The 26,371-nt window shown below is 43.6% G+C and overlaps 1 protein-coding gene across 9 annotated transcripts in view; it reads right to left on the bottom strand.

The window, feature by feature from the left end:
- KIAA1217 (KIAA1217 ortholog) overlaps nucleotides 1–26,371 on the bottom strand; it is a 954,123-nt gene that overhangs the window by 468,629 nt on the left and 459,123 nt on the right. Inside the window, exon 1 of one of the 9 annotated variants that reach the window (XM_077490972.1) lies at nucleotides 18,867–19,064. The exons of the other annotated variants lie outside the window; for them this stretch is intronic. Within the exon in view, the coding sequence (XP_077347098.1) occupies nucleotides 18,867–18,933 (67 nt within the window). The 5' untranslated portion in view covers nucleotides 18,934–19,064. Of the gene's footprint in view, nucleotides 1–18,866; nucleotides 19,065–26,371 lie in introns of those variants that run through there. 9 annotated transcript variants of the gene reach the window in all.

Raw genomic sequence — 26,371 nt, 5'->3', positions numbered from 1 at the left:
ACTCTAGACCCCTGTTTATTGCTCAGTTACGAGAATTTTGCCAAGGGAAACAGCAGGAAAGGGGTTCGACAGCGCCCATAAAACAGGCCCCAGGTCAGACTGTTACAGAATTTTACCTCAACATGGAAAGCATGATGGCTGACGAAGGTCTAGATTTAGCCTTACCCGTCACCATTAGGGCTTTCAATCGACAGTTTATGGAAGGACTAGTACCCCAAATAGGTGACAAACTGAAGGCATGTACTCCCGAATGGAGAGCCATACGGGACAGAGGAACATTGTTGCAGAAAGCACAAGGCATAGAGGCTGATTTAGCAGAAACTAAACCCAGAAGGACACCGGGAGTTAACACTGTTGCCCGGGTCAATGAAGGAGGGAATTCCTCCCGTAAACCTCTTACCTGTTATTACTGCAACAAGGTGGGACATATAAAAAGAGACTGTAGGAAAAGGATAAAAGACGAACAGGAAGGAAACACGGACAGAGACACGAGGGACTACAGACAGAGGCGTACCAATGATAGGGACGATCCGACCGCATGACTTGCCCCAGTCCTAGCTGAATCAGAGAACAAAATGCTCCACATGTTGATGAAGGTGGAAGGTAAACATATTCCTTGTTTAGTTGACACAGGAGCATCACGCAGCTTATTATCTGATTCAGTAGTCCCTCCACACATGACGTCCCGTGACACCATACCCATAAGTGGTTATGACGGTCTTTTGTCCGATGCCCCACTGACTAAACCTTAAAAGGTAAAAATAGGGGGAATGGCTACCGCCTGACACTTGTGTATTGTTGCAATATGTAGATGACCTATTGTTATGTTGTCCGGATAACGATACTTGTTTAAAAGCCACTCTCTCATTGTTACAATTCCTGGCTGAAAAAGGGTGCAAGGTGAATAGAACTAAGTTACAGGTATGTCAGAAAAAGGTTGTCTTTTTGGGCCACTGTATATCCCAGGGTACTCGACATCTCACTGAAGACCGAGTCCAGGCCATAAGACAAATGAATATCCCACGCAACTTTAAGCAACTTCGTATGTTTCTGGGAATGGTATCATATTGTAGACAATGGATACCACATGCCAGTTCTCTGATGCAGCCATTATATGATTGCTTGAAAATAGTACCCTATGTACTCACAGAAGCAGGTCATGAATCTTTTAGCACCTTAAAAAGGTTACTGATTTCGGCACCTGCGATCGGGATCCCTGACTATACCAAAACATTTCATTTGTACATTGCTGAAATCACGGGACACGCAACAGGGGTGTTGACACAACAACACATCAAACAAAGGCCGGTAGCATACTTCTCGGCGGCCCTCGATCCTGTCTCTAGAGGATCACCGTCCTGTGTACGAGCAGTTGCAGCAGTGTCAATTATCATTGACAAATCCTCAGAAATTGTCTTAGACAATCCTGTAGTGGTACATACCACACATGACATACACGCCATCTTATCACAGGTCCAACCAAAACACATATCAATGGCAAGGCAGCTGCGTCTACAATGCACTTTGCTCCTACCCCCCAATGTTACCTTTCAGCGATGCACTTCTTTTAACTTAGCACAGCTTTTACCATTACAGACAGATTTGACAGGGGGGAGTAATGATGATAATGGTGTAGACACAGCACAAGATACTCAGGATTCTGACACACTTTCGTTTCAGGACATAACATCTGATGAACACGATTGTTTTCAACTTATGGAACAAGAAACCACGGGGTTCCCACATGTCACAGACATACCCATTGCAAATGCAGAACACACACTGTACATAGATGGTAGTAGATTTGCCGATGACAAAGGTAAATATCACACAGGTTATGCTGTGGTAACGGACACACAGGTAATTGAGGCAAAGTCACTACCAGCACACATGTCGGCACAAGAAGCGGAACTAACCGCTCTAGAGAAAGCCCTAGAACACTTGGAGGGACAAGAAGGGAACATTTACACTGATTCCGCATACGCCTACGGTGTGGCACATGATTATGGCCACATATGGAAAGCTAGAGGTTACCTTACAGCAGCAGGCACACCTGTTAAACATGGTGAAGGAATCAAAAGAGTCCTGAACAATCTTCAAAAGGTTAAAAGAGTAGCCATCATGAAGATAGCGGCACACACGAGCGCAAAAACAACTGAGGCAAAAGGAAACGCATTTGCAGATTTAACTGCAAAGAAGGCAGCTCTAGGGGAAGTAAGCCCTGAGACCTTAGCTACGGTACAGGTGAGTATGCCCGAAACCACATGGCAGCAGCTAATGGAACTACAGGAACAAGCAGGGGCTATTGAGAAGGACCGTTGGGTTAAGGAGGGAGCTGCACCAGGCCTTGACAATGTATGGAGAGAAGGAGACAAAATATGTCTACCCGCTTCTCTATACCCCGCAATGGCAGCGGCTGTCCACTTACCCACTCATGTCAGCTCCAATTCTATGTATAGGATTGTAAGCCAAGGATGGCTAGCCCCTGGATTCAGTAGTACTGCAAGGAACTACTGTGCTGCATGCCAAATCTGTCTGATTAATAACCCAGGACAGAGAGTGAAAACCCCACGTAAACATCAGGTTCGGGCCCAATATCCCTTTCAGAGACTGCAGATTGACTACATACAAATGCCTAAGAGCGGCCCCTTTGAATTTGTTCTCGTGTGCATCTGCCTATTTTCAGGCAGGTCCGAAAGTTATCCTGTGAAATCAGCTACGGCAAAAGCCACCGCCAAGAAACTGATTACTGAGCTGATACCTAGGTTTGGTCTCCCAGAAACAATAGAATCAGATAGGGGGACACATTTCACGGGAGAAATAATGCAAAATGTGATGGCAATGTTAGGGGTTCAACAAAGTTTTCATACTCCTTACCACCCACAGAGTTCAGGATCAGTAGAAAGAGTAAATGGTACAATCAAGCTGAAAATACAAAAAGCTATGCAAGAGTTAAATAAACCATGGCCTGAGTGCCTACCCTTTAGCTTTGTTCTCTATTAGGTACACCCCAACAGGAAAAACAGGGTTATCCCCATATGAAATACTGTTTGGAAGTGCACCTAGATTAGGTTTATATTTTCCTCAAAGTATGCAATTACAATGTGATAGTTTAACTACGTATGTAATACAGTTGCAACAGCGTCTGACTAAAATCCACAAGAGTGTGTATTCTTCTCTTCCAGACCCTAATTCTGTCACAGGTACTCATGATCTACAACCAGGAGACTATGTGTATGTAAAGAAACATACCAGAAAGACACTGGAACCAAGGTTTGAAGGTCCTTTCCAGGTGCTATTGATTACAGCAACCTCAGTGAAATTGGAAGGGAAACCTACCTGGATCCACGCTTCTCATTGTAAAAAGGAGCCAGTTGGCAAATGACAACATGTATCTTTTTATTGTTTCAGTAATTCTGGCTAATAGTTTGGTTACCTCACAGAATAAAATACACAAGGATGAAGGATTTTCTAAAAAAATGTTATTACTGAAGTTTAAATATGCTTATGCCCAGAAGTCAGGATATGAGAAATGTTGGATTTGTAGCAAATTACACCCCAGCACAGCAAGTATACCACTGATGGCAGTTCCTATAAACTATACTGATCTTGCTAACAGTAGCATTAACAATTAGAATTACATGAATTAGCAATTGAAAGTATGAGTGCAGCACTGACAGGACTCTGTGAAACTACTGAGGACTATGAGTGCTGTACTTGGATACATAACACCAGCATTGAGGTACCTGACTATTATGACATCATTGCACAACACCGTACGGAAGTAAAGAATTTACAAGAGAAGGCCCGAAATATTGGTCGCGACTGGGATCCGTTTGGTGGAACTTTTAGTTTCTCAGGGTTATTCTCTTGGGTTAAGAAGGCAGCAATGACGATCATAGTGGTGCTCTTATTCGTATTTTTCTTTTATGTATGCTTTAAACTGCTCATATGCTTTTGCAAGAAAGCCAAGGTAAATGATGCGGAAAAGATGGAACTTTTGTGAAGATAGGTAGATTTAGTTTCTTGACATCACCCATCTGTCAGAAAAGCCACTCTTCCTGAATTTTAGATGTTGGTACTGTCCAGGGGGATGGGTGTATACCCCTCTGACAACTCGCGGTCAGGGAGAGTACTCTGGATATAGGCTGACTAGAACTTGTTCAGGTGGACCCAGGGCAAGAGGGAGGGGTGATGTCAAAGGGGGAAATGTAAGGATTAAGGTATATGTTGAAACAAAATGGTTGACCTTATGTCTTACTAATTACTTGTATTTCTCTCTGTAAAATAAGGATTCGTCATCTATTGTCACGTACTCATCAAGAAGAGGCCGCATCAGCCCTAAAAAGCAGTCTACGCCCAGAAGATTGTCTTATCAGCTGATAACACCCGGAGAATTGTCTTTCCTTTGCAAAAATTTTGTTTTTTTTACATTTGCTGATGTTTGCCCTTTTCTGTCTATAAAAGATGTAATAAAGAAGCCTCAGAGCCACAGTCAGTCAGAGACAGTCAGAGTTAACGACGGACTTCTGAGCAGAAATACTGAATAATATCTCCGTGTCTCTTTGCTCAGATAAGAACTCTAACTAACAATTGGGAAACGGTAACATAACCTGACAAATAGGTGACTTGTTGAGGTCACACCTAACAGGGGGGAGGAGCTCGGGGCTCAGGCAGTGTCAGATGTTTTTTCACCTTAATGCATAGAATGCATTAAGGTGAAAAAACATTTACCTTTACAACCCCTTTAACCACTTAAGCTCCGGACCATTTGGCAGGCCAAAGACCAGAGCACTTTTTGCACTGCATCACTTTAACTGACAATTGCGCGGTCGTGCGATGTGGCTCCCAAACAAAATTGAAGTCCCTTTTTCCCCACAAATAGAGCTTTCTTTAGGTGGTATTTGATCACCTCTGCGTTTTTATTTTTTGCGCTATAAGCAAAAAAAAAAACAATTAAAAAAAGAAATAATTTTTTTTTACTTTTTGCTATAAATAAATATCCCCCCAAATTTTTTTAAAAAACAAATCTCTTCTTCAGTTTAGATCAATACGTAAAAGAGCAACAATTTTGAAAAAAACGCATTCTTTGTTACATTTTGCTATAATAAATATCCCCCAAAATATATATATAAAAAAAACGATTGTTTTCCTCAGTTTAGGCCTATACGTATTCTTCTACATATTTTTGGTAAAAAAAAAAATCGCAATAAGCGATTATTGATTGGTTTGCGCAAAAGTTATATCGTTTACAAAATAGGGGATAGTTTTATGGCATTTTTATAAATATTTTTTTTAATTTTTTTACTAGTAATGGCGGCGATCAGCAATTTTTATCTTGACTGCGACATTATGGCGGACACATCGGACATTTTTGGGACCATTGTCATTTATACAGCAATCAGTGCTATACAAATACACTGATTCCTGTGTAAATGACACTGGCAGTGTAGGGGTTAAGTGTGTCCTAGGGGTGTGTTTTCTAACTGTGTGGGGGGGGGGGGGAGTGGATGTGTGTGACACGACACTGATCTCTGCTCCGATCACAGGGAGCTGTGATCAGTGACACTGTCACTAGGCAGAACAGGGACCCACGATTGGACTCACGGGGGTCCCGACTGGCGTGCGCACGCAAAGGCACAGCGGCAAATTTATATAGACTTTTGGAATTTACAAATGCAGCCATTTAGAAATCAGTTGAATGGTTTAGTGCTGGAAAACACTTTTTGATAGATAAAAAGTGCATTTTATATACAACTATATGGATCAGACCAAAATGAGGGACAAATGAGGAGGAATGAGGGACAGAGGGACTTTTCTCCAAATCAGGGACAGTTGGGTGCGATGGTCACTGTGTTTTTCTGATGCCTTGTAACGTCCTCTGTGAGCTCCTGAACCTCTCCTCCCCCCCTCACTTCTGCTTGTCAGGAATGAGCAGTAAACATTAGTTGCGGTCATGAGCTCTGTCCCTCCCTGGTCCATCTTTGGAGTGAGCAAGAGAGGATTCGCGTTCCTGCATACATTGGGAACAAAGAGATTGAACGTAGCCACCCTCTAATAGGAAGTCAGATAACAGCAGCAAAATAAAAAAACAGCAAAAAGGAATTTGGAGATTTGGAGACAGCTGAGAGCAATAGAAAGGACTTTTTTTAAGGATACTTGAATAGATAATTTTTTTTATTAAACCAGAGTTTAGTGTCTATTTAAAGTGGTTGTAAAGGCTTAAGGAATAGAATGCATTAAGGTAAAAAAAAAAAAAAACGTTTCGGTGTCCCTCCCCAGCCCCCCTAATACTTACCTGAGCCCCCTCTCGTTCCAGTGATGTGTTCGAGTGCCTCGGCTCTCCGGGGACTCTCCCTCCTCACTGGCTGAGACAGCAGCAGAAGCCATTGGCTTCCGTTGCTGTCAATCACAGCTACTAAGCCAATCAGAAGAGAAATGGGGTACTTAGGTACCATGCAATTCGGTGCTGGCAAACGCGCTATGTTTGAGATCTGCATTTGGGGTGTCATTAGGAATCTCTATTGACACCTGCAGCAGATTGTACATCCAGTGCATTTGGAATATGGTTCAGGGAAACAATCCCTGGCCAATATGAAAGGTGACCAGCAGGGGGCTGAGGGGGGTATAAATGGGCTAGAGTCCAGAGCAGAGGCCTCTTGTTCCTGGGTGAGTAAGACCCAGCCTGAGGCCGGGTTCACACTGGTACGACAATGCTCCAACATTGGGAGCTCATGTCACATGACGTGTGAAAATCAATGTTTCCCTATGGGAGCCATCTTAACTGGTCCGACACAAGTCGGTCTGACTTTGAAAATGCTCCTTGTACTACTTTGGTCCGACTTCAGCCTATTGACTATTACTGAAGTAGGATCAAAGTCAGATTCTTGTCCTAACCATCTGACTTTGGCATCCGACATTGTGTTATTTGTGTGCCCCCCTGCTGTAGGGGCTACAGCAGGGGGGCACGAAATAACACAATGTCGGATGCCAAAGGCGGACGGTTAGGACAAGGATCTGACTTTGATCCTACTTCAATGATAGTCAGTGGGTTGAAGTAGGATCAAAGTTGGACCAAAGTAGTACAGGGAGCATTTTCAAAGTCGGACCAGTTAAGACGGCTCCCATAGGGAAACATTGATTTTCACACGTCATGCGACATTAGCTCCCAGTGTTGGAGCAATGTCGTACCAGTGTGAACCTGGCCTCAGGGATGAGGAGGAAATGTTGTGTGCCTGGCTGCTGTTGCCTATCAGGAATGGAACCTGGGATCAAACAGGCAGACCAATCCGGTATGTGTATTACATTATTTTGTGAATGCACCCTAGGGTGAGTCAGAAAAGATGGAGCATTGAGCAGCACTAGGAGCGAGCAGTATCCAAAGAGACCAATCATTCAGTATTTTAGTTCATATTTTATTTGCTATAGGTTACTGCACTTCAGAAATGATCATTGCACCTTGCATTGGTTTACCACCCCACAGTAGCTCCCAACAATATGGGCTCATGCACATGGCTGTACATGCTGCACTGAGATCTGCAATTTATTTTGATGTAAACACAATAGAATTGGACTTATCCACGCGCTTCCTTGCATTTAGATGAGTAAACCAGAACAAGAAAAATCTGTGCTGGTGGTGCAATTCTGACCGTATTTTACACCGTGTGCTGTGCAAACATTCACATGGCATGGCTGCTGCTGGGGCCCGAGATGTAAACAAACTGTGTGTGGTCAGCAACGGCACCAAACTGACTTTGACCCTCAATCATAATGAAGGACTGACGGCTAAGCTCATTTTGCGCATTTGCAGCCACCACATGAATGACTATTGACTTGAACTTGCACGATGTAGTACAAATCTCAACTCGGTGCACGTACGTTATATTACCAAATGTATTGGGACGCCTGCCTTTACACACACATGAACTTTAATGGCCTTCCAGTCTTAGTCTGTAGGGTTCAATATTGAGTTGGCCCACCCTTTGCACCTATAACAGCTTCAACTCTTCTGGGAAGGCTGTCCATAAGGTTTAGGAGTGTGTCTATGGGAATGTTTGACCATTCTTCCATTCTTCCAGAAGAGAATTTGTGAGGTCAGGCACTGATGTGGACGAGAAGGCCTGGCTCGCAATATTCGCTCTAATTCATCCCAAAGGTGTTCTATCGGGTTGAGGTCAGGACTCACCCCAAACTTGCTCAACCATGTCTTTATGGACCTTGATTTGTGCACTGGTATGCAGTCATTTTGGAATGGGAAGGGGCCATCCCCAAACTGTTCCTACAAAGTTGGGAGCATGAAATTGCCCAAAATGTCTTGGTACGCTGATACCTTAAGAGTTCCCTTCACTGGAACTAAGCCCTACCCCTGAAAAACAACCCCACCCCATAATTCCACTCCATTATTTGGACCAGTGTACAAAGCAAGGTCCATAAAGACATGGATGAGCACGTTTGGGGTGGAGGAACTTGACTATCCTGCAACTAAACCCAACAGAACACCTTTGGCATGAATTAGAGAGGAGACTGCAAGCCAGGCCATCTCGTCCAACATCAGTGCCTGACTTCACCAATGCACTTCTGGAAGAATGGTGAAACATTTCCATAGACACACTCCTAAACCTTGTGGACACTTCCCAGAAGAGTTGAAGCTGTTATAGCTGTAAAGGGTGGGCCAACTCAATATTGAACCCTACGGACTAAGACTGGGCGGCCATTAAAGTTCATGTGCCTGTAAAGGCAGGTGTCCCAATACTTTTGGTAATATAGTGTATGTTCATATGATCTGAAATGCAGTATGGATTACTTTTTTATTACTCCTGTGTAAATAATGTACGGCTTTGTGCATAGGGCCTATATTGAAGGTTTGAGGCCTGTTCGGCCATTGCTTTTAGTCTGATCACAGGGGAGCCGGGATAACTTCTAGTACTTAGCCCTGTTCAAGGATCACTGAGCCCAGACACACAGACAAGCCTATAAAGTGTGTTGTTGCTTCTCTTGCCCCAAAGCAGAAATATATAAAATACACCCGCATTTACACAATACACCCAGCGGAGCTTACACTGCATTACTGTACACAGACGTGACACACGGCCCAGGAATCCCGAATACCTCTGTCTGGGGGGAGCAGCGGGTAATGTTTACATAGATTTTAAAAGTTCCTGTTGTGGAGTCAATAGCATGTTTCGTTTAAACATCTGCTGTTTTGGTAAAGTAGACCCATATGTAAGAGAAACTATAGATCATTGGGCCCATAACAAGATTTTGATGCAATAATGACCAACACAATATTTTATATCATGACATAGTTATTAGAATTCAAACACACAATTCCTCTAGAATCCCCATACAAATGTCTTTCAGCCCAGGTTCACACTATTGCCAACACAGACATCGCATGTGATTCGCACCGCATTGCTGTGCAGATCACATGATGTCTGTGCGATGCGATTTCAGGCACAGTTGTATGGCTGAACTCGCATTAGAATCGCACAAAAAAGGTGCCGGAACCTTTTTTTTCCCTCGCACTGGAATCGGATTGCATGGGGGTGAACCCCCTATGTGATCGGATTCCTGTCTGAATTTACAGTTCGCACTGCGATCTGCAAAACCAATCTGGGGGTGTCATTAACAAATATTCAAATATTGACACCCCCAGTTGTGAACTGCCTGCGAGGGAGATGCAGTGCGGGAACCGATACTGGAATTGTGCTGGTTCCCACATCGCAATAGTGTGAAGTTGTGGCTTTTTTTGCAGAACTACAAACAGTTTTTGGCTGAGGAGACACTTATTTAGAGCCTTGGGAAGCCTGTGTTGGGCATACAGGGTTCATTTCAGTGCTGGCTGGGATGACCAGCAGTGTTAATTTTGCCAGCAAATTTCGATTTAGTCTTATGCCCTGTGCACACGGTCGGAAATTCCGACAGAAAAGGTCCAATCCGATTATACTGTCGGAAAATCCAATAGTGTGTGGGCTCTCTATCAGACTTTTTCAGTCGAAATTCCGACTGACAAAGTTTGAGAGCTGGATCTAAAATTTTCCGTCAAAAATAATCTGATCGGACTTTTACCGATCGTTTGTAGAGCATTCCGATGGACAAAGTGCCACGCATGCTCATATCAAATTACAAGACCAAAGTTATTGGCTACTAGCCTCTACGTAGTCCCGTCGTACGCAATGAACGTCACTACGTTCCAAACGATCGGATTTTCCGACAACTTTGTTCGACTGTGTGTATGCAACACCAGTTTCGGAAAAAATCCAACGGATTTTGTGGTCGGAATGTCCGATGAAATGATTCCGTCTGACCTTTTCTCCCAAAAAGTCCGGTCGTGTGTACGCGGCATAAGTCACACGCGATCAGACATTCTGACAACAAAATCCATCAGATTTTTTTCCAACGGATGTTGTCTCAAACTAGTTTTGCATACACACAGTCGGACAAAGTTGTCGGAAATTCAGATTGTCAAGAAGGCGGGACTATAAAGAGGAGGTTCAATAGCCAGTAGCCAATAGCTTCCACCTGTAATTTATTCTAAGCATGCATGGGACTTTGTGCGTCGGAATTGTCTACACATGATCAGAATTTACGCAATCGGATTTTGTTTTCCATTTTGTTGCGCTAATAGCATTTTTTTGTATTTTTGTTAATTATGGATTTTTTTTTTTTTTCCTTTCTACATGTTGACAAATGGTATATTTATTGTTTTTTTTTTTTTTTTTATGTATATTCAATAGAATTCGTTATTCTCCTGAAGAAGCGGACCTCTACGCGCAAAATGTCAAGCAATGAAAAGAACATGTATACCCGGATTCACATCCACAAGCCTGTCTATTTACACCTTTAACAGGAATACTACTATGGGAATTTCGATTCCCATTTGTCTGGTTATATCATTACTTTTTTGTATTGTATGAAGTGGTGTCAAAGGTTATGTGGCGGGTATAAAAGATTAACCTCATGGAATTTTATATGTACCTATTTTGATCTATTGTTCTTACCATATGAATTTTGTATTTAATAAACCAACTTTATCATTTTTAGACAGTTTACTTTTGTGCCTCTAAAGTCCATTCTTTAGTTTTTAGTTTTCAATATTGAGTTGGCCCACCCTTTGCAGCTAAACCAGCTTCAACTCTTCCAGGAAGGCCGTCCACAAGGTTTAGGAGTGTGTCTATGGAAATGTTTGACCATTCTTCCAGAAGCGCATTTGTGAGGTCAGGCACTGATGTGGATGAGAAGGCCTGGCTCATGGTCTCTGCTCTAATTCATCCCAAAGGTGTTCTTTCAGTTTGAGGTCAGGACACTGTGCAGGCCAGTTAAGTTCCTCCACCCCAAACTCGCTCATCCATGTCATGATGGACCTTGCTTTGTGCACTGGTGTGCAGTCATTTTGGAACAGGAAGGGGACATCCCCAAACTGTTCCCACAAATTTGGGAGCATGAAATTGCCCAAAATGTTTTGGTGTGAGTTCCTTTCACTGGAACTAAGGGTTCAAGCCCAACCCCTGAAAAACAACCCCGCCCCAAAACCCCCCCTTCACCAAATCATTCAGACCAGTGCACATAGCAAGGTCCATAATGATATGGATGAGACTGGGATGCCATTAGAGTTCATGTGGGTGTAAACACGTTCCAATACATTTGGTAATATAGTGTATGTCTGTGATTGCTAGAGTCATTGGGCTACCATCAAAAGTGTTTTTCTCCTTTTTTTTTCTCAGAACTGGTTGGTGTTGAACATGCTCTTGGATTATACTATGTGGCCAGTGAAGGTGCATATAATGCTTCTCAGAGTTCCTCCTCCATACAGGGGGCCTATATTGTAGGGTGACCAGATGTCCCCGGTTTTAGGGGACAGTCCCCGGACTGAGGACACTGTCAACAGGAGCTGGGGCAATTTTCAAAGACAGTCTGGAATAAAAAAAAAAAAATCTGAATTACACACCCCCCTATTAGCTTAGGGGTGTATTTTTCCCATTATTTGTGTCCCTTTCTGATAATGATGTGCTGGTCGGAGCGAATGGACTATTTCTTCAGTTTCCGGTACATGCCCATTCAGCTCCGCTCACATGTTCTTCTGCCTTGGCTCAAATCCCAGCCAGCCTCCTGCCTGCTTATCTCCTTGCCTTCCCTGGCAGAGTCATTTTCCTCTGCCCCCCCCTCCCCCCCAGTAGTAGCCGGGGCCCGGAGAGTGAGACCTGGGAGGCAGTGAGGCCGACGGCGAAGGTGGCACTGGGCAGAGAGAGGCAGCTGAGCTCACCTGACGATGTCCAGCAGCAGGAATAGAGGGAAAGCAGATCCAATCGTGGGGCTGCCAGGGCCTTCAAGGCTTCAACACAGGTGTGCTTTGGGGGTGTCTGTGAATAGACTACATTGCACTGTGTCTGTCTCTCTGGCATAATGGATGTATCAGAACTCACAGGCAGCGGGGGGCACTTATTGGTCAGAAGTTAACAAAATCAGCACCCAGCAGCCATGTCATGTGACACACTGTGACAGAGCCAGCCAGAGCAATGATAGAGTGCCCGCTGCCTGTGAGTTATCATAATGCTGATGATCTTAACCAGTTTTTCCGATTGCCTGATAGCTGATTTACTGCTACAGGGGGGTCACGCTGTGCAGGATCACATATATACGTGATCCTGCATTTCTGGGTATCAGAGCCAATCAGCGAATCCAGTGAACTCGCCTAGTGGTCTGCCTATGTAAACAAGGCAGTTCGCCAGTCTGTCAGTATGGAAGACATTGATCCTGTGTTCCTACAAAGCAGGTACAGGGATCTATGTCTTCCCTTAGTAAAAGCACCTCCCCCACAGTGAGAAAACATGTGTTAGGCACACATTTAACCCATCGATTGCCCTAGATGTTATCCCCTTCCCAGCCAGTGTCATTAGTACAGTGACAGTACATATTTTTAGCACTGATCACTATATTAATGTTCTCATAAAGTGTCAAAAGTGTCACTTAGTGTCCGATTTGTCCACCGCAATATCGCAGTCCCACTATGAATCACTGATTGCTGCCATTACTAGTAAAAATGAAAATATGTCCCCGGATTTCATTTAAAAAAATCTGGTCACCTTACTATATTGGTATTCCTAATAAGCGCTCTACAGAATTCCCCAGGAACAGTATCTCCTGGTTCTGAAGAGCTGACAATTTATTTGTTGTTCTCTCCAGCGGGGATGACTCACGCAGACAGGCAAAGCTTCCTGATTCAGACAAAGTCAGTCTTGTTAAAAAATATACAGCTCCCGGTTCAGCGGATACAGAAGATTATGGTGTATCTTTTCTTTATTATGAATTTCTATTCTACAATAATCATGCCTTTGTTGGTTCTGAATTTGAATGTAGACAGAATGCAGCGCACACATTAATTAAATGCCCGTCCTGTGACCTGACATGCCATTAACAAACTGCCTAAGTGGTTCTGCATTTACCGTGATCCCCGCCGCCTGAAATCTTTACAATCACCTTCTGCCAGTGTTCATTTTGGCATCAAATTTCTATTTAGTTTTAGTCTTATGCCGCGTACACATGATCGGATTTTCCGACAACAAATGCTGGATGTGAGCTTGTTGGCAAAAATTACGACCGAGTGTACGCTCCATCGAACATTTGTTGTCGGACTTTCCGCCAACAAATGTTGGCTAGCAGGTTCTCAAATTTTCTGCCAACAAATGTTTATTGTCAGACTTTCCGATCGTGTGTACACAAGTCCGTCGGACAAAAGTCCAAGCATGCTCGGAATCGAGTACGAGCCGGAAGCGTTCGATCTTGTAAAACTAGCATTCGTAATGGAGATATCACATACGTCTTGTATGTCACTATGTTTGTTATTATTGGCCAACATTTGTGTGAATGTGTGTATATAAGACAAGTTGGAGCCAACATCCTTCAAACAAAAATCCACGGTTTTGTTGTCGGAAAGTCTGATTGTGTGTACGAGGCATAAGTCTTAGGACTAAAATGGCATTTCAGTTTCTAGTCCCATTTTAGTCTTCTGCAATTCTTTTAGTTTTAGTCGTATTTAGTCGACTAAATCACCAGGACATGTTAGTTGACTAAAATCATTTTAGGCGACTAAAACTCATTTTAGTTGACTAAAACTAATTTTAGTCATCTAAAATCGAATGGGTGTAGTTAAATTGTAATACATTATTCAAGCATTTCTCTACAATTTCCAAACTCATTATATACTGCCGGAGTGAAAAATCGAATATGTTATTATTTATGTTATTGAGGTATGAGCATGCACTACAGTCCAGTGTTAATTTTGACGACAAATTTCAATTTAGTCGGAATTTCTGACGGAAAATGTGCGATCGGATCATGTGTGGGCTCCATCTGACTTTTTCCGTCAGAATTTCTGACACACAAAGTTTGAGAGCAGGATCTAAAACTTTCCGACAACAAAATACGATTGTTTAAATTCCGATCGTGTGTAGACAATTCTAACGGACAAAGTGCCACGCATGCTCAGAATAAATTAAGAGACCACAGCTATTAGCTACTGGCCCGTTTATAGTCCCGACGTACGTGTTGTACGTCACCTTGTTGAGAACAGGATTTTCCGACTTTGTCCGATCGTGTGTATGCAAGACAAGTTTGGCAAGTTTGGATTTTGTTGTCGGAATGTTTAACCGTGTGTACAGGGCATAAGTCTTTCGATTAAAATGGCATTTTAGTTTTAGTCCCATTTTAGTCTTTTGACTAAAATGCAAATTTAGTTTTAGTCGTATTTTACTCATCTCAATTGTTTTAGACGTATTTTAGTCGACTAAAATGGTATTAAAGCGGAGGGCCATTTAAAAAAAAAAAAGTCAGCAGCTGCAAACACTGCAGCTGCTGACTTAATAAGCCCACTTACCTGTCCAGGGCGCCCGCGATGTCGGCCGCCCGAGGCCGACCCGTCCCTCGGCTCTCGGGTCCCGGCGCCACCATTCCTTGTAAGGGAAACAGGCAGTGGAGCCTTACGGCTTCACTGCCCGTTTCCTACTGCGCATGCGCGAGTCACGCAGCGCTTTGTGAATGGGACGCGCTGTGTTCTGGAACACACAGTTCCCAGAACACAGCGCGACCCATTACCCAGAAGACAACACGACGAGGAGAGAAGACCAGAAGATCTCCGCGGAGGAGGAAGAGGAAGATTAGAATTACGTGCCTAGCAACAGGCATTTCTGGTAAGTAAAAAAAAAAATTTTTTTTAATTTTTTTTTTTTTTTTTAGATTTTTTGGTAATTTTTTATATTTTTTTTTTTCAGGGTGGCCCTCCACTTTAAGTTAGTCAACTAAAATGTTTTAGTCAACAAAATTAACACTGCCTTCCGTTAATCACTGAGCGACGAGAATGAAGACATTTCATATTACATTTAGCCAACCACTGCTATCATTTGTACAGTACTTAGTTGGAAGGGAGCACATATTCTGCATGCTAAATGCCAATGACACCCAATACTCGGCAACAGCAGACACATACTGGATCACACTTATAAGACTGCTTAAAGCTGAACTCCAGGCAGATATAAAACACACACAATAAGTCAGCTCTGTGTTCATTTCATTATTGCAACATTTTTTTTTTTTTTTAGTGTAAGCAGTGCAAGTACCTGAATTTGGCTTGATAGCGGACTCTTGCAGTACTTGTACAGCAGTTCAGTGAAAAAGAAGCAGCACAAGGATACAAACTGTTGTACTGCAGGGCACGGAGCATGCTGATAGGAGGATGCAGGTCAGGGACAAGGGGTGGGCAGGAGGGTCAGCTGCCCTGGGTGCTGTGGTATCATGTGAGGTAGTGGGGGGGGGGGGGGGGTTTGCATAGAGAGTGTCAACCTACAAGCTGGCAGGAGTACTAGAAAAGGGAGATTTTTTGGTTGGGGGGAATTTTGGCTTGCAAAGGGAATTTATGCTTAGGGGTAATTGTGCAGATCAGCGCTCACATTTTTATGGAAGGAAGGGAGAGGATTTATGCTGACACAATATACTCATAGATTTGGGGGGGTGCACCGTTTGGCATCTTTGCCCTGGGCACTAGATGACCTTATCCCGACACTGGGAGGATGCCTGTCCAGTATCAGGTTGGGGGGAGAGAGACCAGTAAGTGTTACTTACAGCGGAGCTCCACCCAAAAGGGAAGCTCCACTTATCTACATCTCCCCCGCCTCCGGTGCCACATTTGGCACCTTTAGGGGTGAGGGGGGAAGGGTCCCCACTTCCAAGAGACCTGGCTGTGGCGAGATGCAGCGAGGTCCCCGGAAGTTCAGCCTCCCTCCTCATTCCCCTGCCACCCAGCCATTCACAAAGCGCGCTTCGCACATGCACAGTGGGGAACCAGCAATGGCAATGGGGGAGGTACCACCCGAGAGCAGATGGAAACATCAGCTGGGGTGGCCAACATCGCTGAATTCCAGGACAGGTAAGTGTCCTAAAAATACACAGCTGCCTTTGGCCCCACCCCTCTCTCCCCTGATTGGTTAAAAAAGGTTAACTCCAACTATTCTTAAAAACATTCCCTTTCCCTCCTCCTATCTATTCTGCATACCTTACCCTGTGCACAAAACATCTGTGTACTTAATTATTTTAAATCTTCTCTGGTCCGGTCACATGATCCTGCAGCTCCAGCTCTCATGTCAGTAAGTGGCTGCTGCAGAAAAGGGGAGGGAGAGCCGACAACGGCTGGGCCATGGGAGCCTATGAGTGACATCATAGATCCTAGAAATCACAACAGTTGTTGAATGCTTCATGATATACATGGAAGCCAGAGCTGCAGAACGGTATGACCAGACCAGTCGAATAAAGGTAAGTATACAGATTTTTTTTTACACAGGGTATCTGACTATCGGTCAGCATGTCTACTTGAACAGGGCTGGCGCAAGGATTTTTGACACGCTGGGCAAAACCTAATTTTGCCGCCCTCCCCTTGGCTCCACTCCTGAATCCTTTGCCCTGCCCATGTATACCCCACCTTTTTAATGAAGCACCCATCAAATGCAGCCTCAACAGCGCCCATCAATGCAGCCTCACCATCACCCATCAAATGCAGCCTCACCATCACCCATCAAATGCAGACTCACCATCACCCATCAAATGCAGCTTCACCATCACCCATCAATGCAGCCTCACCATCACCCATCAAATGCAGCCTCACCATCGCCCATCAAATGCAGCCTCACCATCACCCATCAAATGCAGCCTCACCATCACCCATCAAATGCAGCCTCACCATCGCCCATCAAATGCAAACTCACCATCGCCCATCAAACGCAGACTCACCATCACCCATCAAATGCAGCTTCACTATCACCCATCAATGCAGCCTCATCGTCACCAATCAATGCAGCCTTACTATCGCCCATCAAGTGCAACCTCACCATCACCCATCAAATGCAACCTCACCATCACCCATAAAATGCAGCCTCACCATCACCCATCAAATGCAGCCTCACCATCAACGATCAAATGCAGCCTCACCATCACCCATCAAATGCAGCCTCACCATCACCCATCAATGCAGCCTTACTATCGCTCATCAAGTGCAGCCTCACCATCACTCATCAAATACAGCCTCACCATCACCCATCCCTTGGCTCCACTCCTGAATCCTTTGCCCTGCCCATGTATACCCCACTTTTTTAATGAAGCGCCCATCAAATGCAGCCTCACCATCACCCATCAAATGCAGCCTCACCATCACCTATCAAATGCAGCCTCACCATCGCCCATCAAATGCAGACTCACCATCACCCATCAAATGCAGCCTCACCATCACCCATCAAATGCAGCCTCACCATCACCCATCAATGCAGCCTCACCATCACCCATCAAATGCAGCCTCACCATCACCCATCAAATGCAGCCTCACCATCACCCATCAAATGCAGCCTCACCATCACCCATCAATGCAGCCTTACTATCGCTCATCAAGTGCAGCCTCACCATCACTCATCAAATACAGCCTCACCATCACCCATCCCTTGGCTCCACTCCTGAATCCTTTGCCCTGCCCATGTATACCCCACTTTTTTAATGAAGCGCCCATCAAATGCAGCCTCACCAGCACCCATCAATGCAGCCTCACCATCACCCATCAAATGCAGCCTCACCATCACCTATCAAATGCAGCCTCACCATCACCCATCAAATGCAGCCTCACCATCACCCATCAATGCAGCCTTACTATCGCCCATCAAGTGCAACCTCACCATCACCCATCAAATGCAGCCCTCTCCATCACCCATCAAATGCAGCCTCAGCATCACCCATCAAATGCAGCCTCAGCAGCACCCATCAAATGCAGCCTACCAGTGCCCATCAATTAATGTTTGCTTGCTTCAATTCATACACAAGTAGAGAAACAGACACAGTCCTCCGCCGCTGCTCCGCCTCTGACGCTATGTGCGAACAGAGCGGCGGCTGCCTGATGATGCTGAGACTTAGCTGCTTGCTGCATAGAAAAGAAAGTAGGAACACCAGTGGCCATGCGCCTTAAGCAGCAGTGTGCAAAAAACGCAAAATGCACCTGGAATATGAAAACTGCAACCTGCATAGGTGTGAATCAGGCCTGAAAGAAGAAAACGAATGCAGCCACCACATCTAAGGATTGGTAAGCTGCAATATATGACATTTTTGGTTTTGGGTTTTTTACTGCTTTAAGTCAACTCATTAATTCCTTTATAATGCATTCTTCTCTAATAATCCTCAGGAACTCTTTTATCGAATACACCAGCCTGTAGTACACACACGGCATCACTTTCCTGCTGAAACACGTACCTGTACAGAGCCGGAGACCGCAGAACAACGCAGTGTAACCACACAAGGCATACCCATCCCTGCCATTGTAGGACCAGCATAATCCTCTTACTCACCATTCAACTGGCTGCTACCCAGCAGAGACATGATCTGCTCCGACTTGTGGCTTGTGAGCTCCTCCATTGTCTGGAAGCGCTGACTGACGCCTCTTAACAGAACTTTAAAAAACAGGAAGGGATGGAAGAAACATGCATTGCATGCGGCTGTGCTCCCACTCCGGGGAGGAGAAGTCTGGCAGGGCTGGGGAGCTCGGATAAACTCTGCCTCTGTTGGTTCTCTTCCAGAGCAGCTCTCAGCGAAGGGCCCCAACAGGTGACGGCCTGCGACGTGGGTACAGGCAGAGTGTGCATGCTTTCCAGGACTGCCCGCTCCACATATAGCTACAATTACAGACGCATTACAGAGGACAGAACTGCAGCGAATTCAAATAATAAGCCTTGTTAACTCTCCGGTGACCAGAGGATCATAGGGCTTGCTCCAAAAGTAGAGAAAAATCAGGAGAAGCAAGGAAAAGCGATCAGGACTTCACTTTATTCTTTAGGCTCCGTGCACACTAGTGTTTTTCATGAGCTCAAAAAAAAAAAGTTAGAAAAATAACGCTGGATGAAAAATGCTGATAAAATAGCATTTTTGTGCTAGCTGCATATACCTTGTACACACGGTTGGCCATTCTGACCATGAAATCCATCGGATTTTTTCAAAAGGATTTTATCCTAAACTGGTGTTGCATACACACGCTCGGACAAACTTGTCGGAAAATCCGATCATTCTGAACGTGATGACGTTCGTTCGTTATGACGAGACTACGTTGAGGCTAGTAGCCAAAAGCTTTGGTCTTGATATGAGCATGCGTGGTACTTTGTCTGATCGGAATTCTCTACAAATGATCGGAAAAAGTCAGATCGGATTTTTTTGGTGGGAAAATTTGAGATCCTGCTCTCAAAAATCCGATAGAGCCCACACACGATCGGATTTTCCGACAATATAATCCGATCAGACCTTTTCCGTCAGAATTTCCGACCGTTTGTACAGGGCATAATAGTCTTTTAGTACCATTTAGGGGAATTTGCATTTTATTAGCGTTTTTTGCAGTACATAGAGGAGAAAAAAAAAAAAGCTGTAAGTGGCACTTTAGTAGCATTTAGAAACAGGAGCAGTTAAAGCATTCAGTCATTTTTCATCTTTCCATCTATTAAATCTTCTGCCCTTCTTGTTTTAATTTTGGAAAGTAAAACATTTTTTTTTTCTGCCTGTAAATACCTTATACAGCCCACGTCCTGTTTCTTGTCTGGTCATTAGCCCAGGCTTATGACATCCTGCACAGCTCTCTCTCACTCTCGTGAGAGTTTGCCAGTCATAAAAGAACCAATAAGAGCTGCAGAGCTGGAGGTGTGTCTGTATAAATACAGGAAGTGAACAGGCAGCTTCAGCTGCCCACAGTTAAGATGGTTGCAGTCAGACTCAGTGGATGAAGTTTTCTGCAGCATATTTGGCAAGTACAGAATTGCAGAATATAAAATATATATATATATATATATATATATATATATATATATATATATATATATATATATATATAATAACATGCCAAGGGGTTGGAGGAAAGCTTCAGAATGGCAAAGATGTATACATGAGTTTATTACAAATTATGTGAGCAGACTGCAGTTCCTCTTTAAGAGCATTCAGCATTTTTTTTCTGCTGGAAAAACACTCCAAAAAACGACAAAAACTATTTATTTTCTGCTCCTAGAAGCTGAAGTTCAAAAATTGCTAATAGCCTAAAGCAGTGTGCATGGACACATAGGATAACACTATTTAGCTCCTAGGACCAGAAAAAAATGCTAATAACAGCTTCTAGGCGCTTAAAAAAAAACGTACTAGCTAGTGTGCATGGAGCCTAAAAGCAAAGCCCAAAATGTGATAGCTTGCATTTTATCAAACATTAGATATGGTGGCTGCATTAGTTTTCCCTTTTTAGGCTTTTTCCTCTCTGTTTTCAGCTGGTGATCTGGCCAGTAGCATACCTCCTGTATTAGGCTCAATTCACACTAATGCGTTTTTTGATGCATTTTGCAGAAATGCAAGCATTTTTTTTTTTTAACATGGGTTTCTATGGAGCACATTCAATGCATTTTTGTGCCTCTGCACTTTTGGAAAGGGTCAGGGACTTTTTTTTTTTCAATGGACCCACATCCAAAACGCAAGTACTGTGTTTTTGCCACAATTTGCGTTTTTTTTTTAACATCGTGTATAGCTGGTTGCTAAGGAGAGGGCTGGGAAGCCAGCCGCCGTGTCCTTAACAACTGATGAGTCATCAGCTGTCAACGGGCTTCCCCGCTGACAGCTGAATGTAAAAAAAAAAAAAAAAAAAAAGAATTGGCGGGAAAAAAAAATGGTGAAAAAAACAGCGAGCGTGGGGTCCTCCCCAGGTCCATGCCAGACCAGCCCCCCCTCCCCACACCACAATTAAAAAAGAAAATGATGTGGGGTCCCCCCCAAAATCCATACCAGACCCTTATCCGAGCATGCAGCCCGGCAGGTCAGGAAAGGGAGGGGACAAGCGAGTGCCTCCCCCCAAACCATACCAGTCCGTATGCCCTCAACATGGGGGGGTAGGTGCTTCGCCGCCCCCAATGAATACCATTCATATCTGTGCAACTTCATAGTAGTCCCTGCACTACTTTGGTCTGAGGTCCCTAGACCTCAACATTACACAGGCATTGCTCCTAGTCGCGACAAAAATCGTGGCAAAATTGCTCAACTTTCAGGTCGCACAAGTATGAAAGTGGCCTTTAGGCCTGCAAAGTCGCATGTTGTTCCCCATGGTTTCTAACGATAAGCATTCATATATGTGCCGACATCAAAGTAGTCCCTGTACTACTTTGGTCTGACTTTCATGCGAGTTGAGGTCCATAGACCATAGATGCACTAAAGCCCCTTTCACACGGCCATGACTTGAAAGCCGAGCGATTTTCCTGTGATTTTGCCACGATGTCAGGGAATGCCTGTGTAAACTTGAGGTCTATGGACCTCAACTCGCATCAAAGTCGGACCAAAGTAGTGCAGGGACTACTTTGAAGTCGGTGCGACTTGAAGTCACACAGATATGATTGGTTATCATTGGAAATCATGGGGTACGACTTGTCATGCCCACAAGTGTGAAAGAGGTCTAACACATTGAAGCCAAACTCCAGCTTACACTTTTTAAACAGTTACAACAAACAGTTTTTTACTTTTGGGATAAAGTATTTCCATAAACAAATAAAAGCTGATCATTGTAGGCACCCCTGCCAGAGATAAATGGTTTGTCTCTTTATCTGCAAGACAGCTTGTCCACGATCAGTTTTAGATCAGTTTCTCAGTAAAAAAAAAAGCTGAAAAAATGCATCCCTTTAAATCCTATGGAACTCTTCACATTGGCCTATTGTGTTTCAGTTTTTAGGCTCAGTTCACATCTATAAAGTTTACTTTTGATCATTTCTGCAGTGCTTTTTGCTGTGCATTTTGCATTTTTGCGCACACGATTTTACGGCAATTTTGCTGCAATTTGTTTTTTGCAATTTGTATGCTTTTTTTGGGGTCAATTTGTTGTAGGGCAGCTTAAAAAACGCAAATCGCAACAAAATCATGGCAAAAACGCACTACATGCTTTTCTGCAGCTACTCCATTGAAGTATAATAAACCAAAATAACAAAAAAAAAGCACCATTTTGCATTTAAAAAAGTCCCTGACCCTTTCCATGTGAACACGTCCCTTAGGAAACCATGTTAAATGAACTGTAGTGCGTTTCTGCAGAAAGCATAAAAAACGCATAGGTGTAAACCGAGCCTAAAACACACAGCTTGAGGCATTTTTGGTGCAGTTTAAAAAAAACAAAACGCACCTCTTCGTTGAAATTAATAGAAATAACACATCAAAAGAGCAAAGCACCTGTGGCAAGTGCTTTGTCCAGTCACATGTCCAGTTAAAAATGCACCGCAAAATGCTTTAAAGGGCAAAAAAATAAAAATTAAACACATTATTGCAAAATTGTACCAAAAACTCAGCCAAAGCACATATGAATGCAGACTTATTTAATGACGTTTAGCTTGCTAAAGCACTGCGTGCCATAAGCAATTGTCTTTTTTTTAAAGCTGTCGCATTTGGTTTGTAGTACTGCACTTTACCGGCACTGTAACATGGCCCATTCGATTGAATAAGGGTGCCCCCTTCCCACTTTTGATTAATGGGGTTTTTGCACTCAGATTGTAATGTATGTGGCCAGCTTCAGAACCTCAACTATCTGTGTCTCTGCTGGAAAGATTCCCCCAACTTCCTGTGTGGTCACCAGGACAGGAAGTAAGGGGGACTCTCCCCAACAACCATGCAGACATGAATAAAATCCCAACATCGTTTCTAGTCCTACTCCACTCGACAGATTGCTGTCTATGTCACTCTAAGCCCTTGTACACAGGGTCCGACATTCCGACAACAAAATCCATCTGATTTTTTCTGCCGGATTTTGTCCGAAACTAGCGTTGCATACACACAGTCGGACAAAGTTGTCGGAAAATCCGATCGTTCGTAATGTGATGACGTTATTTCATTACGACGGGACTACGTTCAGGCTAGTAGCCAATAGCTTTGGTCTAGGAATTTGATCTGAGCATGCGTGGCACTTTGTCCGATCGGAATTCTCTACAAACGATCGGACAAAGTCCAATCGGATCAAGTTGTCGGAAAATTTTATATCCAGATCTCAAACTTTGTTGGTCAGACATTCCGACGGAAAAAATCAGATGAAGCCCACACACGACAACACGGTCTGATCGGACATTTTCAGTCGGAATGTCCAACCGTGTGTACAAGGGCTTAGAAATTTCTCCTCACTTTGTACTTTTAGAAAAAAAAATGGAGATACAGGCGACATTAAAAACCCACAACCGTTTTATCCAGAACAAAAAAGAAATTGGCTGAAGTTTCACTTCAAGCACATGAATTATAATAGGGCGACTTTCCCTTTTTTTCAGGTAATGGGTAGGCTCAGTATCGGTCTACATATTAAATGGCTGCTTCCATTGTGTTCACTTGATAAGTCCACTTTAAATATTTTACATGTGGCCTAATCTAAAAATACCCGATATTATCAACACGGCTCTTTTCATAGGAATGGCATTAATTCCAGGTAGTAATCCTTTCATTTGGGTATCAGAAGTTGGCCTGGCTCCCAGACAGCGGAGACTGCGGACACAAAGAGTTTATAGAAATGAGGTCAGGTCAGGGATAACCTGACTGCTCCTCTTCTACCTGTATCCATTCTTCCGAGACCGACACACTTTCTAGACGTCTCGGTACAAACGCATGTATTCCTTCCTATGGGAGGGAACTTTTACTTGTATGGAAAAGAAGTAAGCCCTACACATGACTCCCAGACACATACTGCAGTTGGTTGTAAACCTTTACATATTAGTACAATGGAAAAAACTGCGCTATTAACTAAACCCACCCAATGAGCATCAGCTCAAATCGTTATACAGCGACACAAAACAATTAACGACTATAAGGAGCTGCGCTAAAAAAGATTTAAGTGTAAAACTGTAATCAAAAAACTAATTAGTAGTGACCCTATCACAAAGTGACAATTTTTTTTTATAATTAAATATAAATACATTTTATGAATTTTGTGACGTCACCGCGTTCTACGTAGGGTTGCCACCTTTTCTTCAAGCCAAACCCAAACACTATACAGGGCACCTTTTTTCCGTAGTATACACTATAGGATTATAAAAGACCCGGGACACCTTTGGCTGCTCCGAGGAAAGTGATAATGCACTGCGGCGAACAGTGGGTGTGGCCAAACTGCTCTTGCTGACATTATGGCCCCCCCCGTGATGCCAAACCTGCCCCCAGACAGCGGCCCGCAGCTCCCGGACGGCAACAGATTTTTGCGTGACTATCTCAGTTACTTGGGGCGCAACAGCCCAGTCTAAATAATATGTCCGGGTTTCAGTCTGTCACAAGATTCTGACACAAGATTCCAAACCCGGACTGTCCGGGTGAATCCTGCACAGGTGGCAACCCTAGTTCTAAGCCAGTCCTGGAACTAAGGCCGCGTACACACGGGCGGACTGTTCGCCCAACTTTGTCCGCTGAACAGTGTTTCAGCGGACAGTCCGCTCGTGTGTGGGCTTCAGCGGACAGTTTCAGGGGACAGTCTGACGAACAAAGTTTTTCGGAATTTCCGTAAGACAGTCCGCTGAAACTTGGTTTCAGCGGACAGTCCGCTCATGTGTAGGCTTGTTCGACAAACTAAGTTTCGCGCATGCTCAGAAAGGATTTACACGGCGAAGGTTGCATTGCAGTGTATTGGATGTTGAATTTCTCGTCCCGTCGAACGTGCCGTTCACGTCATCGCGCACGCTTTCAGCGGACTGTTCGTTCATTGTGTGTGGTCAAGTCCGTTCATGCAAATTTTGAGCGGACTGTTTGTCGGATTGTTTGACGAACAAAGTTGGGCGAACAGTCCGCCCGTGTGTACGCGGCCTAACGGGCGGTAGTCGAGAGCTGGCCGGCTCGTATGTTTTTATGGCCTTTTTTGTATCCGGATAATGTGAGTTTACATCTATGCACTATTTAAATAAATTATAAAGGTTTTTACGATATGCGAGCATCTCTTTTTTTCTATTTGGATTTGCTCATCGCGGTGTAACATCTTGTTGCTGGAGGAGAGAGATTTCCTGTCTGCCATCTTAAAGTGTCCATCCTGATGATTTATCTAGGCGCTTTCTGGTCCCATATTATAGGGACCTAGGGTTCTGGGAAGCGGCCAGAGTTAATATTGGTGGTTGCATCTTCTGCTCTTTACAGCACTTTTCCAAAGGGTGTTTTGTTTGATCCTGCACTGGATTCCTGCTGATCCCTTTGCATGAGAAAAAATTTTTGGGGACATTTATATGGACTATCATTTTCTATTTCACTTATATTAAGTGTTATTATTAAACCATTAAGTGTCACGTATTAATTTGTATTTATTTTATATGGCAATTTTATTAATTTAATAATTTCCGTTTATCAATTTATATTTATGAATTTTCACTTATGAATTTCTATTTATTTATTTAAAAAAAATTGGCACTTTGTGATAGGGTCACTACTAATTAATTTTTTGATTACAGTTTTACACTTAAATCTTTTTTTAGCGCAGCTCATTATAGTTGTTAAACCTTTACATATACCTAGTGAAGTAACTGGCCTCAGGTGATACAAATCCTCATATATAAGTAGTACTTGTTTATCTGCATTCTTCTTTTCTCTACATCCATTCAAAGTGCTAAATTTATAACTTGTCCACAGGGCTGGCCAAAGACATTGTGCTGTCTGGGTCCAAGAATGAAATGCTGCCCCCCACTCCCAAAATAAAGTCACGCCCATCATGATAATTAAAACTAAAATTACATTTATCAAGAAGTCAGATTTTGCACTAAACACATAAGTGTGAACCTAGGTTTAGGGCTAGGGTAGTATATAGACAGGCTAGGGTAGTAAATAGAAAGGCTAGGGTAGTAAATAGACAGGTTAGGGT

This window comes from Lithobates pipiens, unplaced genomic scaffold (assembly GCF_037356315.1).
Source record: "Lithobates pipiens isolate NorthernLeopardFrog02 unplaced genomic scaffold, aLitPip1_a1.2 Scaffold_19, whole genome shotgun sequence".
Lineage (NCBI taxonomy): Eukaryota > Metazoa > Chordata > Amphibia > Anura > Ranidae > Lithobates > Lithobates pipiens.
This window is presented reverse-complemented; position numbering and strand designations above follow the sequence as displayed.